This window comes from Antechinus flavipes, chromosome 4 (genome assembly GCF_016432865.1).
Source record: "Antechinus flavipes isolate AdamAnt ecotype Samford, QLD, Australia chromosome 4, AdamAnt_v2, whole genome shotgun sequence".
NCBI classification, from domain to species: Eukaryota; Metazoa; Chordata; class Mammalia; order Dasyuromorphia; family Dasyuridae; genus Antechinus; species Antechinus flavipes.
The window spans coordinates 417,520,128-417,536,744 of record NC_067401.1 but is presented as its reverse complement, the minus strand read 5'-3'; the positions used below and the strand labels follow the sequence as shown (position 1 = coordinate 417,536,744).

At 37.0% G+C, this 16,617-nt stretch overlaps 1 protein-coding gene across 4 annotated transcripts in view; it reads left to right on the top strand.

Annotated features, from left to right (window-relative positions):
- Positions 1-3,718: 3,718 nt before the first annotated feature.
- RASAL2 (RAS protein activator like 2) overlaps positions 3,719-16,617 on the top strand; it is a 328,025-nt gene continuing 315,126 nt past the window's right edge. For all 4 annotated transcript variants that reach the window (XM_051998886.1, XM_051998885.1, XM_051998888.1 and 1 more), the window contains exon 1: positions 3,719-4,002. In XM_051998886.1, the coding sequence (XP_051854846.1) occupies positions 3,801-4,002 (202 nt within the window). In that variant the 5' untranslated portion in view covers positions 3,719-3,800. The remainder of the gene's footprint in view (positions 4,003-16,617) is intronic.

Here is a 16,617-nt window from a genome sequence, read left to right as displayed (position 1 = left end):
CCTCCTTTGCCTTTTCATCATTTATGTCACACCCACTAACTGTGGGTGTACCCCAAGGCCTGCCCTGGGCCTTTTCTCTCTACAGAATCTTTTGGTGACCTCTTTAGCTCTCTTGGGTTCAATTACTATCTCTATGCAGATGGCTCACAGATCTATAAGCCTTGCTATCTCTAGTCTCTGGGCTCCATTCCACATCATGAATAGCCTCTGGGTCATTTCTAAATGGTTGTCCCATTGGCACCTTGGAACTCAACATTTTCAAAACAGAACTCATTATCTTTCTCCTCCCGACCCAACCCTTTTCTGAATTTCCCCATTTTTGTTGAGACTCTTAAGTCCTGAAGGTTTGCAACTTCAGTATTATGCTTGATTCTCACTTTCACTCATCTGTGCCCCATATTCACTAAGGGAAACAACTTGTAAGTATAAATGTAGAGATAATAGAGAAGAGGTGCACTTCCAGCAGAGAAAGCAGTTGTCAGATCTTCTCATTTTTTCTCTCTGACATCTCTTGCACATGCTCCCTTTTTCCCCCTCACCCAGCTACCACTCTAAACCCTCATTATCTTTTAACTGGAATATTGCAATAGTCTTCTATTTGGTCTCCCATACAATACCTCTTTCCAATCTAATCTATCTCCACACAGGTGGAAAGTGTTTTTTCTTTTCTTTTCTTTTCTTTTTAAAAAATTATTATTATTTAAATAGCTTTTTATTTACAAGTTATATGCATGGGTGATTTTACAGCATTGACAATTGCCAAACCTTTTGTTCCACTTTTTTCCCTCCTTCCCCCCTTTCCCTATCTCTCCCCCCCTCCCCATGGCAGGTTGACCAATACATGTTAAACATGTTAAAGTATAAATTAAATACAATATAAATTTACATGTCTTAACAGTTATTTTGCTGTACAGAAAGAATCAGAGAAAGTGTTTTTTCTTAAAAACAGATCTCATGATTTCTTCTTGCTCAATAATCTATAATGTCTCTGATCGCCTCTAAGTTCAAAATGTAAACTCTTCTGTTTGACATTTAGGTCTCTTCTCAACCAGGTTTTTGGTGGTCTGACAGATTACTCTCCTTTGTACAAGGGAACCAGCCATGCTGGCTTACTTGTTGCTATGAACACACAACTTTGCATCTTCTGCCTCACCCCTTGAATATACTAAACCTCTTTTCTGACTCTGGGAATCCGTAGTTTTCTTGGAGATTCAGTTCAAATGCCCTTTCTATAAGAAGCCTTTCTGATTTCTCCAGCGGCTTGTGTGCCCTCTCTCCAAACAGCCTTATATTTGTGTATATTATGTTCATGTTTCATATATGCATGTCTTCATTATGATATAATTTTTCGGGTAGGGATTAGTTAGCTTTATTTTGTTGTTCAGTTTTGTTTTCTTTTTCAGTGCTTCCTGACTCTTTGTGAACACTTGGGTTTTTTTTTGTTTTTTTTTTGTTTTTTTTTGGGGGGGGAGGTTGGGGGCAAAGATACTGGAGTATTTGCCATTTCCTTCTCCAGCTAATTTTACAGATCAGAAACTGAGGCAAATAGGATTAATAACTTGCCTCTGGTCACATAGCTAGTAAGTGTCTGAAGTCATATTTGAACTTGTGAAGATGAGTTCCTGATTCCAAGCTCAGTGTTCTAGCCATTGCTCCAGTTTTTTCTTAATACCTTCCTTATAATAAGTACTTAATGGATGCCTATAGGTCAATAGAGTGCTGGGTCTGGAATCAGGAAGATCTGAGTTTAAATCTGGCCTCAAACATTTACTATCTGTGACCGTGGGCAAGCCTGCTTCAATTTCCTAATCTGTTAAATGAGATAGAAAAGGAAATGGCAAACTCTTCAAGTATCTTTGCTAAGAAAACTCCAAATGGGACCAAGAATAGTTGGATATGACTGAAAAATAACATCTATATGTATGCACACACAAATTAGGAAAGAGACATGAGTTCTAGGCTTAACAGTTTTGTTAATTAGCTTCTGACTGGGGGCAAGGCAGTTAACCTTTCCATTTCATAATTTCCTCATAGCCATGATTGCTCACATTTATAGAACACTTTATAGTTTTATGAAACATTTTTTTAAAAAACCACTCCTTGAAGTAGATAAAGCCTCTGTAATTATCCTCATCTTATAGATGAGAAGTTAAGTGAGGTGGCTAGTAAAGTAGAAGCACATGGCTAGTAAAGTATAAGAATCTAACATTAAATCCAAGTTTTCTGGTTCTAGACTCATTGCTCTTTCCACAGTATTAATAAGCCTCTCTCTTATCTGCAAAATGAGATGGTTAGAATAGTTGGTTTCTAAACTATCTTTTACTTTTTTTTTTGTTTGTTTCTGTTATTCTAAGACAAAGTTTGGAGGAAATCCAAATACTTCCTCCCATTCAACCAGATAAGTCCAAACAGGACACTAACAATCCAGAATAAAATTGACTATTTATTGACCAGTTCCTTTACATAGGAAAGAAAAACAGAAATCAAAGTGAGTTTTAAAAAAATGCAGAAATAAATCTTCTCAGTGTTAACTTTTCATTTCATTATTGAATGGATTACAGAACTGATCCTAGAGAATCACACAAATAACCTCTGAAATCAGTTCCTTAGATGAAAAAGAAATTTCTATTTAATAGGATTTTTAAAAACTAGAACTGACGGCACTTCCTGACTGGGCATAAAAATTAAAGCCAAGACCAAAATGCAAGTGACATCATTGGAGGCAAGAGGGAAGAAGGAAAAAAAAAAAAAAAAAGCCAAGTGCTAGTTGCAAAGGCAAAGGGGAGAGAAATGTTTAGTTAATCATGTGCTTTTGTCCCTCTCATGGGTTTGTTCCAGCCGGACCATCCATCCACACTGCGCTTCTGAATCATGCTATTCAAACCCGATGACAAGCCCTGCCTCTGTAAAGACAGGGTCAAGATAGTAGACCTTGCTCATATCTCATAGCCCTAAACCAGCTGCCAACTCCCCTTGTGCGTGGGTAATAAAGCTGCTTTATCCATAGTCCCTCCCTTCAAGGAGGAAGGAGTTCGGGGTTTTTTTGTTTGTTTGTTTCTAAAGGAGGGCGATGGAAAGAGAGGACAGCTCCTTTTTATTCCCCAAAGCGCAGCACGCCTCTTGCTTCGCAGCCCAGCCCTCCAGCCTCGCTTCCCTCCCTACCCCCAGAATCACAGGCTGCAGAAGCAGCTCCGGGAAAGGAAAGGGAGGGCGGGGGAAAGGAGAGGGAGGCTGGAAAATGGGCGGGGAACGCAGGTGAACCACTCCGCCTCCGATTGCTCCTGCCTTCCTGCCTCCGGGCGGCCGCCCCTCCCCGCCTCTCCCTAGCCTGCTTCCCTCCCTTTCTCCCTCCCTCCCTCCCTCCCTCTCTCGGCTCTCCCAGCCTGCCCAGGAGGCCGGGCGCTCGGCCCTCCATTGCTCGGGTCTATCACCCTGGGATGCCGCCCGCCGCTGCCGAGCCCGGAGAATCCTCTGCTGAGCCCGGAGGAGGCGCCCCGGCCTGAGAGCCGGCCCGGGCTGGGAGGAGGCGGCCGGGAGATCGAGCTAAGGAGTGAGCGTGAGGGAGCTGGGGCCTCGGGGGCCCTCGGCCTCGGGGAGGAGGGAGCCCGAGCCCCGCGAGGCAGCGGCGGCCAGAGCCCGTTCTGCGGAGGGGCCGAGCCGGAGCCGGCGCCCCCTGCCCCAGCGCCTCCGGACCACAGACTCCCGCCCCCCGCGGCGCACCTGAGCCCCGGCCGCCCGGCGGGGGGCGCGTGCCGGCCGCAGGTGAGTGCAGGCGCCCCATCTCTGGCCGCCGGCACACCATGGAGCTCTCCCCGTCGTCTGCGGGGGCCGCCGACGCGCTGTCCTGGCCGGACATGTACTCCGGGTTGGACTCGGACTCGCCCCTGCCCCCCGACGAGTTGGATTCGGGCGTCCCCCTGAGCAGCGCCGTGGCTGGGGGCATGCTGGATCGGATCCTGCTGGAGTCCGTGTGCCAGCAGCAGAGCTGGGTCCGGGTGTATGGTAAGAGCTCCGGCCGAGTGCACTTGACTGCCTTTTCTCCTCTTCTTCCTCCTCCTCCTCCTCTTCTTCTCCTTCTCATCCCCATCCCGTACCCCTCCGGGGTCATCTCTTCCTCCCTCTCCCTTCCCCCCCCCCACTTCCCGCCCCGAGAGTTCAGTTTCTCGGACCCTTGGATAAGGATCTGTGAGTCAGATTTCTAACCCCCTCGTCTGTCCCATTCAGATCCTGAAGTATAATGGGGAGAAGTTCTTCCAAACACTTTTGAGGCTTGGATGTGCTAACATCTTTAGGGGGTTGTCAACCCCCATATTAGGGGGCGTGGTGGGAAAAGCATCCACTGCGAGAATGCTTGGAGGATATCCATGCTCTTCCTACTCCATTCAACGGTCTCTTTCATAGACCCGACTCGACCACAGAGCTAAAGGGCTGGAGTGCTGAACTTGAAGAGGAAACCTGGACTCAATTTTTTTTTTTTTTTCCCATACCATCCCACTAAATAACTCATTTGCTGAGGCATTTAGTTGGCTGCCACAAAACGAGGGAGAAATTTTAGTAAAGAATGAGAGTTAAGAAGAGGGACAAGAAATTAAGCAGATTTGGTTCTGTTTGCATAGAAACTGCCTGGTACTGCCACCTTTAACCCCGCCTCTAGTCTCATTCTCCCCAGCCAACCAACCGTTCCACCCGAACTGTGTGGATGTGCCGGACAGCGAGGATTAGATTTCAGACTGAGCCGTTGTGTAGGATTCTCATTGCACAGTAGCTGGATAATCATTTCTATAACGATTCGATGAAGAGATTAAACTTGTCTTTTTTGCATTCCTCCTGAATTATTAGTCACCCTTTCTAATTAAAAGTCGAGTTTTTGTAAAGAATCTAATGCATCATTAAAGCTATACTGGTTTTTAAAATCCATAGCCCAAGGATTTATAGACTGGCAGTCAGGAAGAGTTGCTTTTAAAATGTACTGTAGTCTTCCAGAATATTGAAATGACTAGATGTTAATCACTTAATTCTCTTTGGCACAAAAGGCATAAATAAGGTATCCAAGTATAAAGCGTCAATTTAAAATACTCATGAGATTAAAGATATTAAGCGATGTTATCCTATAGTCCTGAGTATTTAAGCCTTTTGTGATAATCAAAAATAAGTATAGAATGCCTTTTCCTTTATCCCTCCCTGCAGGGTATAGCCTAACTCTCTTAAGAGTAACTGAACTTTACTGGCTAATTCATTTGGTTCCAAGACTTTCTATATTCATGTAGATATTTAAATGAATCTTCAACATCTATATCTGTATCACTTGGTAGCAGTGATTTACATATTTTACTTAATGTTATATTCTCCCACTGAAACAATTGAAGTACACAGTAGGAAGAGTTACTTAAGGTCCCAATCTGAGTTAGAAATAAATGAAATGAGAAATTCTACTGCCTGAATTGTCCTGTTGCTAATACTACTCAGGTCTTCATTTCTTGCTGGGATTGATGAGAATCTGAGTATAAGTGACAATTAGATGATTAGTGATATTTCTCAGCTCTGTACCTCATCTAGCTATCCCTGTATGGTGCGTTAACAAAATTTACTTTAGGGGCAGAGAGAGAATCACAATTCTGGCTGATTTTCAAGACCTAGTGATAACATTTTCTGGAATGGAACATCTGAAATAAATCTGCATGTTTCCTTAACATATTCCCAAGGTTGCCAACGCTTCCAAGAGAATTATTTTGGGTGTTTAGTAGATACAGAGCTAGCCTCTGTTTAGTTTACAAGACCTGCATTCAGATTTCTCCTTTTACTTTTCCTGGCTGTGAAACTCTGGATTAATCACTTAATCTTCCAATGCCCCAGGCAACTCTAAGATTCTTAAATTCTTGAGAAAGTGTCATCTGTATTGGTAGAGAAAGTTCTATCTCCAGAGCTGCTTAAACAAATGTTTGTTCAAAAAAAAAAAAAAAAACTTCGCAGAAAAAAATTTCCAAGGTTATAATTTTTGTACATTAAAATATTTTTAAAATATTATTTGCTTCATTCATGTTTATAAGTCATAGATATCTCAATCCATTATGATTTATTCTTACATCACAAACTAATGGAATTAGTTTTGTGCATTTTCTAGTCCTACTATATTCTTTACTACCAAATATGTCATTCTAGACCTTTCTTTACTTTTGTTAAAGCTTTGCTTTTTGTAGTTTAATCTGAAGGTTCTACAAGCTATATTTGAGTTTATGATGGTGTCTATATTTTTTACCCATGGCTTGATCACAAACACTTCCTTATCCATAGATAAGAAAAATAATTTCTTCCTTGTTCCTCTGTTTAAGTCATATATCCAACTGGAGCTTATTTTGGCACATTGTATGAAAGATTGATCTGTACCTGTTTTTTGTCAGATAGCTTTTCAGTTTTTCCATCAGTTTTTGTCAGATAGTGTGAGACCTTCAGTAATTAGTGCCTTTGAGGGTTTTTTGAACACTATCTTATGGTATTTATGTGTTTCTAGGTATGTTTCTGGGTACCTAGATTTCTAGGTAGGTAAGGTGTACTTAATTGGTATATTTCTCCAAATAGTGCTTATGTGCCTGTTTTCTTGCCCTTTGAGAAACTTTTAATTTAGCTAATAGAGTAGAAAATAAAGCTACTTCCGCAATCTGGAGGCCAGTTACTCTGTTTTGTTGTTGTCTTTGTATCCTAAATTCCTGGCTTATAATAAATTCTTAATAAGTGATTCAGTGTTTTTGTTTGTTTGTTTGTTTTTGAACCTTCAATCTTTGTTTGGTTGGAACATCTATGTGTCTTTTCCTTTTAATGAGATCAAAGAGATTTTTCTGTAAATGTAAATCATACTTTAATCTTTACAAATAAGACTTCAAGAAATTTAGGGATCAAGAATAATTCCAGAATGCAAGAACTTTCATACAGGACACTTCAGCTCTATCTAGTCCTAGCTTTGTCACTAAACCTTGAGATTCTGGGCAAGTATTATAGGTCGAGAACAGTTTGATCTTGGAGTCAGAAGAAATTTGGGTTCAGGCCTTGACTCGGGGCATTCACTCTGTCTTTATCAACCTGGGTAGGTCTCTTCATTTAGCTGTGCTGTAGTTTCTTCATCAAAGTCAGGTGGTTGAACTGGATGATGATCTCTGAGGTTTTGGCTAACCCTAAAATTAACTTATTATGTTTTTTTCTACTTTTAATTTAGCCTTGTACACAACCAGGCTTGACTTTTGGACTGGCTGTAATCTATTCAGTATTTTAGTATTATCTGAAGTTCTGAGGCAGGAATTTCATCTGTACATTAGTAAATTGAATTTTAAAAGAGCAAAGCCTAGAACTGGCTATAAAATCATTCATTCATTTGAAAAACTTTTTAAAGCATCTCTAATATGAGATCCTTTTTGGTTAGCATAGGGGAAAGTAAAAAGATAAGTAAGTCAAGTTTACATTCTTGTCCTACTGGCCTAACTATTGGACTAATAGGAGGGAGAAAGAATATTTTCAAATTAACTATGATGGTAGGTTTTTAATAAATGCTTGTTTAATTTAATGATACAAAATAGAATAAGTTTAAATGTATAAAATAAATACAGTCAAGGTAATAAGAAAATTCAGAGTTGGGAGAGAAATTTCTGGCTAGAATAATGAGGGAACATTTTGTGGAAATGATAGCTTAAGATAAATTTTGGGGGAGGTCAAGAAAGCAGAGAGAGGGGAATCTGGCAATGCTTTTTTAAGTCCCAGTTTAAAATATTTCTGTGGATTTTAAAGATAGGGTCACCTTCATAGTATTTTCAGTTATTACTGACTCTGGAACGGACCTAAGTAAAGTCTGATTTTTGTAACTGAGGTCACACTGGTAGAAGTGGCAAAGCCAGAATGCAAGTCCAGTCAAAATCTAGACCTCTTGACAAATACAACCTGGGTATACATTAAGGAACTGTACCAAATGCCTCTTGTTAATGTGATTCACATCCTCTGGAACATAGTTCTTTTATTTATATCAGTTTATTAATGAAACATATACATATTGTTTATAGACTGATCAGAGAATAAAAATGAATATGCCTTCTCTTTAAGAGAGAATATCATGACAAATTACAAAGCAGAATCTTTTAGCTTCTTGGTATGTAAAGAGAGTGTTCTGTTTTCTGATTATTATTGACAAGTTTGGTGATTTGTTTAAAGTAAATTTGTTTTGGTTTTATGTACTGCCAGAGTTTGGATTACATTTTTTTTTTTTTTGGTACATATGCTCAGGGATTTTAAAAAAATGATCTGTTTTTAAGAAAACAAATGAACATTTTTGAGACACAGATGAGAAAAAAAAAACTTAGTGTTACTCTTTCTTAAACCATAGATTGTTATTCATTTGGTTGATGTGAGCAGTGATCCTGGTCCATCTGTCCCTTGATCATTTGGATTTCAACCTGACTGAACTCGTGGGTAGTAAAGTAGCTTAAACTGAAGCATACCACAAATAGCTAAATATGGATGCAGAATCCAAGAGCATCAAATGGACAGCATTTTTCAGATATTTATAGCCTGAAAGCAAAGTCAGTGGCAGGAGAAAAAAAAAAAAACCCATCAACTTAGCTGCTTCAATCAAAAAAGCAGGAGGGCAAAGTTAGCCTCACTGTCTGTGCATTTTGGTAAGCAGTGAGAACATTTAGAATTGACTACTTTACCATGAATTTGTGGCAAGAGAAGGATCTTGTACAGCAGAAATTTGAAGTACCAGTAATTAGCACTGCTTGCAGTCATTATGCAACAGCTGTTTGAGTAAAATATATCTATACAAATGCATGTACACATGTGTTCTTTGGTTCTTGGATGATTAGAAGTAAAAGGTAATTACCTGAAAAAGTGAATCAATAAGATCTGGAAATGATATGTGTGTTAACAACTAAAGAGAAGGGGGTGCAATTATTTTTTCATATAGTTGATTGCTTTATATTTACATGGCTTATTAATAATTGGTAAAGGAAACTCTTGGAAACATTTGAGTCACTGCAGTTGTTTGTCCTTCCTTCTTGAAGAAGACCATGACATCAGGGAAATAGGGCCATAACATGCAAATGAATTGGATTTAAGTGAGGGTGGGCTGTACAAAGTCATCAGCTTCACTTTGACCTGCACACTTATCTGAGTCTACTTTTTCAGTACATGGAAGAAAAAATGATTAGTAACATTGTAGCAAGTTCTTCAAGTGTGATGAGAATTTGTTAAGATTTTCCCCATGTGAGTTGTTTAGTTTTGGTAGGGCAAAGATATTGTCCACTATGAAATATTGCCATTGTTTCATGAATTAACTCAAAGATCAAGTATCATGGGAGTGGAGGGGAGGTTGGAGAATCAGATTTGGCTTTGTGTTTATTTTTTAGGGTTGATATCAATACAAGTCTGGAAAGAAAACTAATTGTAATTTAGGATTTAACATTCATTGGCCCGGTATTGATTATGAGCAATGTACTATATTTTTATATTGTGTTCTAAAAATTGGAATTTGAATATTTTTTATTTAGCTTCTCCATCATTTTTATATTATATCTTCAAATCTGTACTTGATACTTTTCCAATAATACATTGATATGTGAAATTCTATTGGAAAAACACCATTGTGCATTAGCACTACCCTAGTACTTAAAATAATAATAATTACTATTATTATTGTTAAAATAAATTATTTTATACTGTTTCAGTCAAGGCCTCTGTCCCCCTCTTTTTTCTTCTTTTCTGTCTAAAAACAATGCTGGTACCAATTTCTCAACAATATTGATAGAATTTTTTCATATGAAAAATTTGAATTTTAGTGGCTTTATTTAGAATTATGTGTTTAGTCATTGGAGTTGAATGATCCTTTTATTAATTTTGTATTAAACAAATTTATCACTTATTTTCACTTTAATTCAATTTGGTTATACCACAATAGGTATTTAGTTTCTTATTGTATAAGAAAGAATCTTGTAGGCTGCCTAAACAAATGCTTTATTTTAAATAATATGGGCTTCAAATGGACCCCATTTTTGCCTTTAAGGAAATTAAAAGAAATTTAACCAGAATATTTCTGTAGCATGTATTTCTCAAATGTACATTCTTAGATAATAATGTCTTTAGAAGTTTTTAGTTATTGTTTGTATTTATTTTTTCCTCCATTCCTACAATAATGCTTTGCATATAGTACTTAAAATATTTGTTGAATTGAATTACATTAATCTACACTTGATGGATTTAAAAATATATTTTAGCTCCTTTTCTCTAATGGCTCAATGACTTTTTTTAACAAATAAAATTAGAAATTTATTCAGGTGACTTCATATGTGTTTATTTGTATATACATGTATTTGTATGTATGTATACATGCATATATGTATATATATTATGGAGGAATATGGAACAATGTCTCCATGTGGAAAAATTTTGTCAGCTGTACTTTCTTAGGTAAGACATTTAAGCCCCTTAACCTCTTGGAGCTCATATTCCCTTTCTGTTAAAAAGAAAATTGGATGGAATAATTTCTGAGATATCTTCCTTCTTTAAACTTTATGACCATTACTAAAAGCTAGCCATCCCCTATTTATTGATTTATAGGATAGAGTACAAGGATTTCTTTTCAGCTTTTTAGAAAAATTTAAAAGGTACTTGGATTTTCTTTCTTTTGGGGGGATATGATATTAGAATAGTGTCCTTGCTGTGTGGAAAGAAAAAATATATATTTAAATAGTGGTTGGGAGACAGGAAAAATAAAATTTTGTGACAAAGGATAATAGACTATAAAGAAAATTTACAAGAAAGTGGTGGCAAGTCAGTGGTCTTATTCAGTCTCATGTTTTGTAGCATTAGAAATGAATACTTATTGGAAATAAGTTTTGTAGCACTAGAAATAAGAGGGTACATCAAGCAAAAGTTTATGTGATAATTGTTCTCTCTAATGATGTTCAATGATTTGATCACTTTTTAAAAAGGTGAAAGTACTCAATTAATATTAAATGGCTAATTTAATCTACAAAACGTTCTACTATGTCTTTCTCCTGAAACAGTTTTTTAAACTGTGGGTAACTAGAGAGGTGTTCAGTCTTGCTAAACAGGAGGAGCTGGAAGTATGCTGAGGGCACTACTGAAATTACTTCACCCTGGCTTGGCAGAGAAATAATTTCTGGTGTTTTGTACAAACACCTTTCCTTCCAAGGTATCCCTAAGTATTTCACAGTACCAATAGATAAAGCTTCCCAGGGAAAAGGCAGCCACCAAGCAGCAATGAATTTCTTACATAAATGGGAGGTGAAAAGAGAATTGTCTTGTGTAGCCCAGAACAGTGGTTTTAGTATGTGTGAAGAAAAAGAAATAGAAATTGATCCCTTGAGATCACATACAAGACTTCAGTTATTAGGATATGATACAAAAGTCAATCATACTCCTTATTGCAGTAATGACTTACCTTCAAGGGGAAAATTAAGTAAATGACTTTTCCTACTTTTCATTCAGATGGCAGGAGATTGAGAATCCTATCTTCCCTTACCACATATTAATTATTTGTCTGTCTGTTTTGATCTTAGGAATGTAGTTTCAGAAGAAGTTTCTAATATATTTGCTTAAGTTTGATCTAGGTGTTGCTCAGTTACCTCTTCCCTATATTCTTTCTCTTTTCTTTCCAGATTATTTCTCTGTCTTTCTCAAACTGTAAAGTGCAGATCTCTTACAGCCCCTGTCCCAATGCTGAGTAGCATAGAAGCTTTGTTTCTGACCTAGGCTCCTTGTCCTGGGTTTTCACTGGATTAGTGCCAGGTTTAGCTTGGATACCCAATCAACTTTTTAGCATAGATGCATGTCAAGATTCCCAATTTGAAGGGATTTATTAACTTCAGCTTCCTTCGCAGCAGGGGTCACAGGGCACAGGCCATCATCCCCTGTCCCAATTGCCTTTTTTAGTAGTCTTTATTAAAAGCCTGTGTAAGTTGATGTAGTATTCAGAGTATAATAATCCTAAAAAATGCCCTTGTGAATATTCTCTTCATTATAGGATACATTATTATTGAGCAGATAAGGAAGAAATTTTTAGCACACAATTTAAATGTCTGGAGGAGCTGATTTGGAGAGAGAATTGAAATGAATTATTTAAGGCATTTAGGAGAGACTGCTTGTTATCTTGTAGAAAGACTGAGAAATCAAGAGCCGTGAGTGCTCGTCTTAGAGATGTGACCTTGAGAAAAATCACTTCATGATCCTGGGCCATAGTTTCAGATATAACAAGGAAGTTGGAGTAAATCATTAAGGTTTCTTTTAAGCTCTACCATTGTTATTTTATGATTCTGAATGCTTAGTGCTATGTTTCATTAAGAGATGTGTGATTTTCCAATTACTATTTGCAAAAGGTAGAAACAAGGAAAGATTTGTTTATAATGGCAAAAGAAATCATTCACATTTCTATAATATTTTGAGATCATAAAATTCAGATATGTAAAGGATTTGAGAAATTATCGAATCTAGCCTTCTGATTTTCTAAGGAAACAAAGAGTAGGAAGTAATTTACTCAATATCACACATACTCAAAACCACAATCCAAACAAATTCTCAGTCTTTAGATCCAAGGTGCTTTACAATAAGTGTGTGAAGTAGATAATGCAAATATTGGTCCCATTTTATAAATGAAGTCAGGATAGAAGAATCAATTGTTAAAAACAAGTTTTAAAGCAAGGCATAAGTAACACTTGATCTTTCTTCAAAATTATCATGTTGGTTATCCCCTTTAAACATTGAAGAGACATGGTAAGGATTGTGTCTTCCCAAGATCAAGGGTGAAATTAGCTGAGCAAGGATGGAAACTCAACCTCAAATACCCCAGCCAATGATTACTAGCTCCCCTCAATTCCCCCCCCACACACACAAATACCCAAGCCCCACTACTTCCCTTAGAGAAATAGACTACTAAAACTGAAGGTCAGGAAAACTTGATGACAGTGAGAAATGCCAGATTGTTACATTCACAGTCTTTACGGGAAATGACTGAAGCACTGTTACCTAGGATACTCAAAACAAAAGTGGACAAAACACCCAGAAAGTACAGTGATGAGAATAACCCTGCAATGACCTTCAAGATATAGAAAAGATGCCTGAGTAGATCTTTTCCATCTTTTTTCCCCCACTTTCTTTGTTCACTAAAAGGCTCTTGGGATTTGAAATTGTCATTGAAGCAAGTTTGAGCACTTTTTGCGTAATACTTAGACCTTTGGATATGACCTAATAGCATTTTTCTCCTTCCATTTCTGTATGACTCATTCAATTAAAGCTTCCTACTGTGGTGTAACATGCCTTTTTGGAATGCTTTCAGATAGATTTCAGGCGGTACTTTTATTAAATTATTTAGCTGACATCAAACTTCATAGTATTCTAATTATAACAATGATGTCTTTTTATATACTAGCTCATCATGAATAGGGTATAGACATTTAATTATTCTTTCATTAAAGATGATATATTTGTTCTTGTCATTAGGTTCCTCTTTCACTTACTGACATACATTCTCCCAATTACTGACTGAGATTTAGAGGCATAGAAAACATTATTATTCTACTTACAGTAACTTTAACTAGCACTCTTCTTTAGTTACTTGAACTAATCACCCATAAACATATGTATATTTTGAGCACTGTGCAAAACATTTAGAAGTCCAGCTTCTTCTCAGCTTAGGTATGGTCTTGGTTGATTATACTTTTAAGGAAAGTCTATAAATTTAGTCTTAATAGTAGTATTCAAACTGTTCAGCTTTCCTTCCCTCCACCCTCCCCTCCCGGCCTTTTTTTTTTTCTTTACAAAAATATCTTTACAGATATTTTTCTATCGATGTTCTTAGGAGTTCTAGCAAGCCTAATGTTTCTTTCACATTTTTCCCCCCTTATGAAAAGCTTTAGAAGTATCAGAAGACTTAGGTTCTAGTATTGACCCAGCCTTTTATTAGCAAAGTATCTTTGGGCAGATGACTTAACCCCTCTAAACTTAAGTTTCTTTATCTAAACTCATTTTGCAAAATGATTTTTTAGTGACTTTTTTCTTTATAGTCATTTGTGGGGAGGATCTTCTACTCCCTTGTAGTAATGCAGACAATTAAGAAAAAACTCATATGAGAACATTACATAGTGTATATAATACTCTGTTCCAGTAGATTCTCCCATCTCTTCTATGAGGAAGGAGATATTGTTTCATTGTGCATTATCTATTCTCAGAAAACATCATTAATATTTTTACTCAGGATTTAACTTGTTTTAGTTTTTTAGCTTACAGTGTTCTTGTCCTTATGTATATATTCTTGGTCCTAAACCAAGGCCCCAGTTGCAGTGGAAGACTTTGGCCTTTCTAAGCTAAGGTTTTCAATAGGTCTCTCTGTGACTGAGGCTGCAGCCATTCAGTGATTAAAGCTAGCAAATGATTAAAGTAGCAAATGGAACTTTTGAGTTTTGAGGCCAGTTTGCAGGTATTCTATTCACTATTCCACCCTACCTTTTAGGTACATACAGAGTGTCTTCAGTCATTTCTGAGGTGGGCTCTGAGGGAGTGGTTATGTATAGAGAATCAGTGATTTTGTGTGTGTGGAACTTCCTGAAGTGCAGCAGATCTCCACCAATTTAGCATTTTAATAAATAAAACCTATAGAACTTGCCCGAGACATTTTAAGATTAAATGTCTTGCCCAGGACATAGTTAATGTCATGGATAGACATTTGAAACCAGTCTTACTGAATCTAAGTCCAGCATTTTATCCATTTTGCCAAACTTCTGTCATTCATATCAATTAATTTAGCATTTATTAAGGACCTATTATGTATCAAGTATTATGCTCAGCACAGAGATAAAAAATAATCCTTGTCCTTAAGAAGCTTACATTTTACATGTATACACACACACATGTGTGTATATATGTGTGTGTGTGTGTGTGTGTGTGTGTGTGTGTATAATATTGGGTAATTTTTTGGATGGGGAGGGAACTTTGGAGGAATTAACTGACAGTTATGTAAATCAGGAAAGGTTTCATGTAGGTGGTGATCTTTAAATTGAGTTTTGAAAGAAAGTAGGGATTCTAAGAGGCAGAGTCGGAGAATTAATGCATTCTAGGCATATCTAGACAGATGAGAAATAGCATATATCTGAGGAAGAGTAAGAAGGGCAGTTTGGTTAGAGAAGCGGGTATATAAAAGAGAGTGATGTCCAATAGACTTGGAAAAGGAAATAAAAGGGCTTTAAAAAGCAAACAAAACAGTTTGTATTTGAGCCTAGTGTAATAGGGAGCCACTGGAGTTTATTGAGTAGAAAAGCAACCTAGTTAGATCTGTACTTTATTGATTTGACAGCTATGTGGAGAACAAATTGGCTGGAGGGGAACCTTGAGGCTGGAAAAACAAGAGAGGGAGGGAGTTTAATATTCAGGCATTGATGAATGCCTGAAATATTTATGGTTGTAGTTGAGTTGAACTCAGTATAGGATTTGGGGCATGAAGGTACACCATATACTGTACTCTAACAATAACTTTTTTTTCAGAATAAAATTAGTGTGAATATATTCTTAATGCAGTTGCTCTAACACTGAAGAAAATCAGTTTTGTTTAATAGAAGCAGCAGAAAATTAGTATACATTTGGAGTATGTTATGAATCCCACAAAGGAGTTACTATTTTAGAAATTCTTCAGTAGAGGTATTAGAAGCAGGAGTTAAAACTATCAAGTACTAGATTGTATATATTAATATTCATTCCTTTACCTTAGGTAAGAAAAAAATAAGTAATTTTTCACAAACTGATTTCATCCTAAAATTTCTAAGTATAACAATTATTCATTACCTTGCTTTAAATAAGAAATATCTTTAGTTGGACTCTGGTGTTTACATTTTTTAGTTTCCCTTTATCTCTGATTTTTTTTCATCAGAAATTCTTTAAAGTTCTCAATTTATTAAAGGTCCATTTTCCTTCCATAGAATGATATTTAGCTTCACAGAATAAGTTATTCTGAATATCCTTCAAATAGTTAGTTCTTCCTCTTTTGATTTTTGGAATATTATTTCTATTCCAAAATCACTTCTCATTTATAATAGAAACTAACATGTCTTATGGGATGCTTAGAATTTGTACTTTAATATGTTTATCTTTGGTTTGGATGATTGTAACTTTTTGTATAGGTTTATTAATCTCAAGTAAATCATAAATTTGAGGAAACCCACAGCCTTATTATTACTGAGATATGATTTCTTTATCTGAAATAGGTAGAGAGGTAATAGTTAATTGAAAACTTTTTTTTAAAGGTCATTTCCAGTGCTAATTGGCATGAGAGCTTTGATCTGCTGTTTCCTACCTGGGCTGATTTGGATCTCTTTCAGCAACATGATGGTTCACTGTTCTAGGAACTCACTATACTGATGCCAAGCTCAGTGTGGATACCTGATTGGCATAGCCCATTTTAACTCTGAACTAGGGAGCTCAGGGTATCTACCAGCCTCAGTCTCTCTGATATCTTGGTTGCTGGCATTCACCACCATGCTGATGGTTAGTTTGTATCAGTTGGCAGACCCAAGAGAAGATGTAACAAAACATTTAAGAATGACTTTGTCTTTGTTGATTTGGAACTTAAGACTT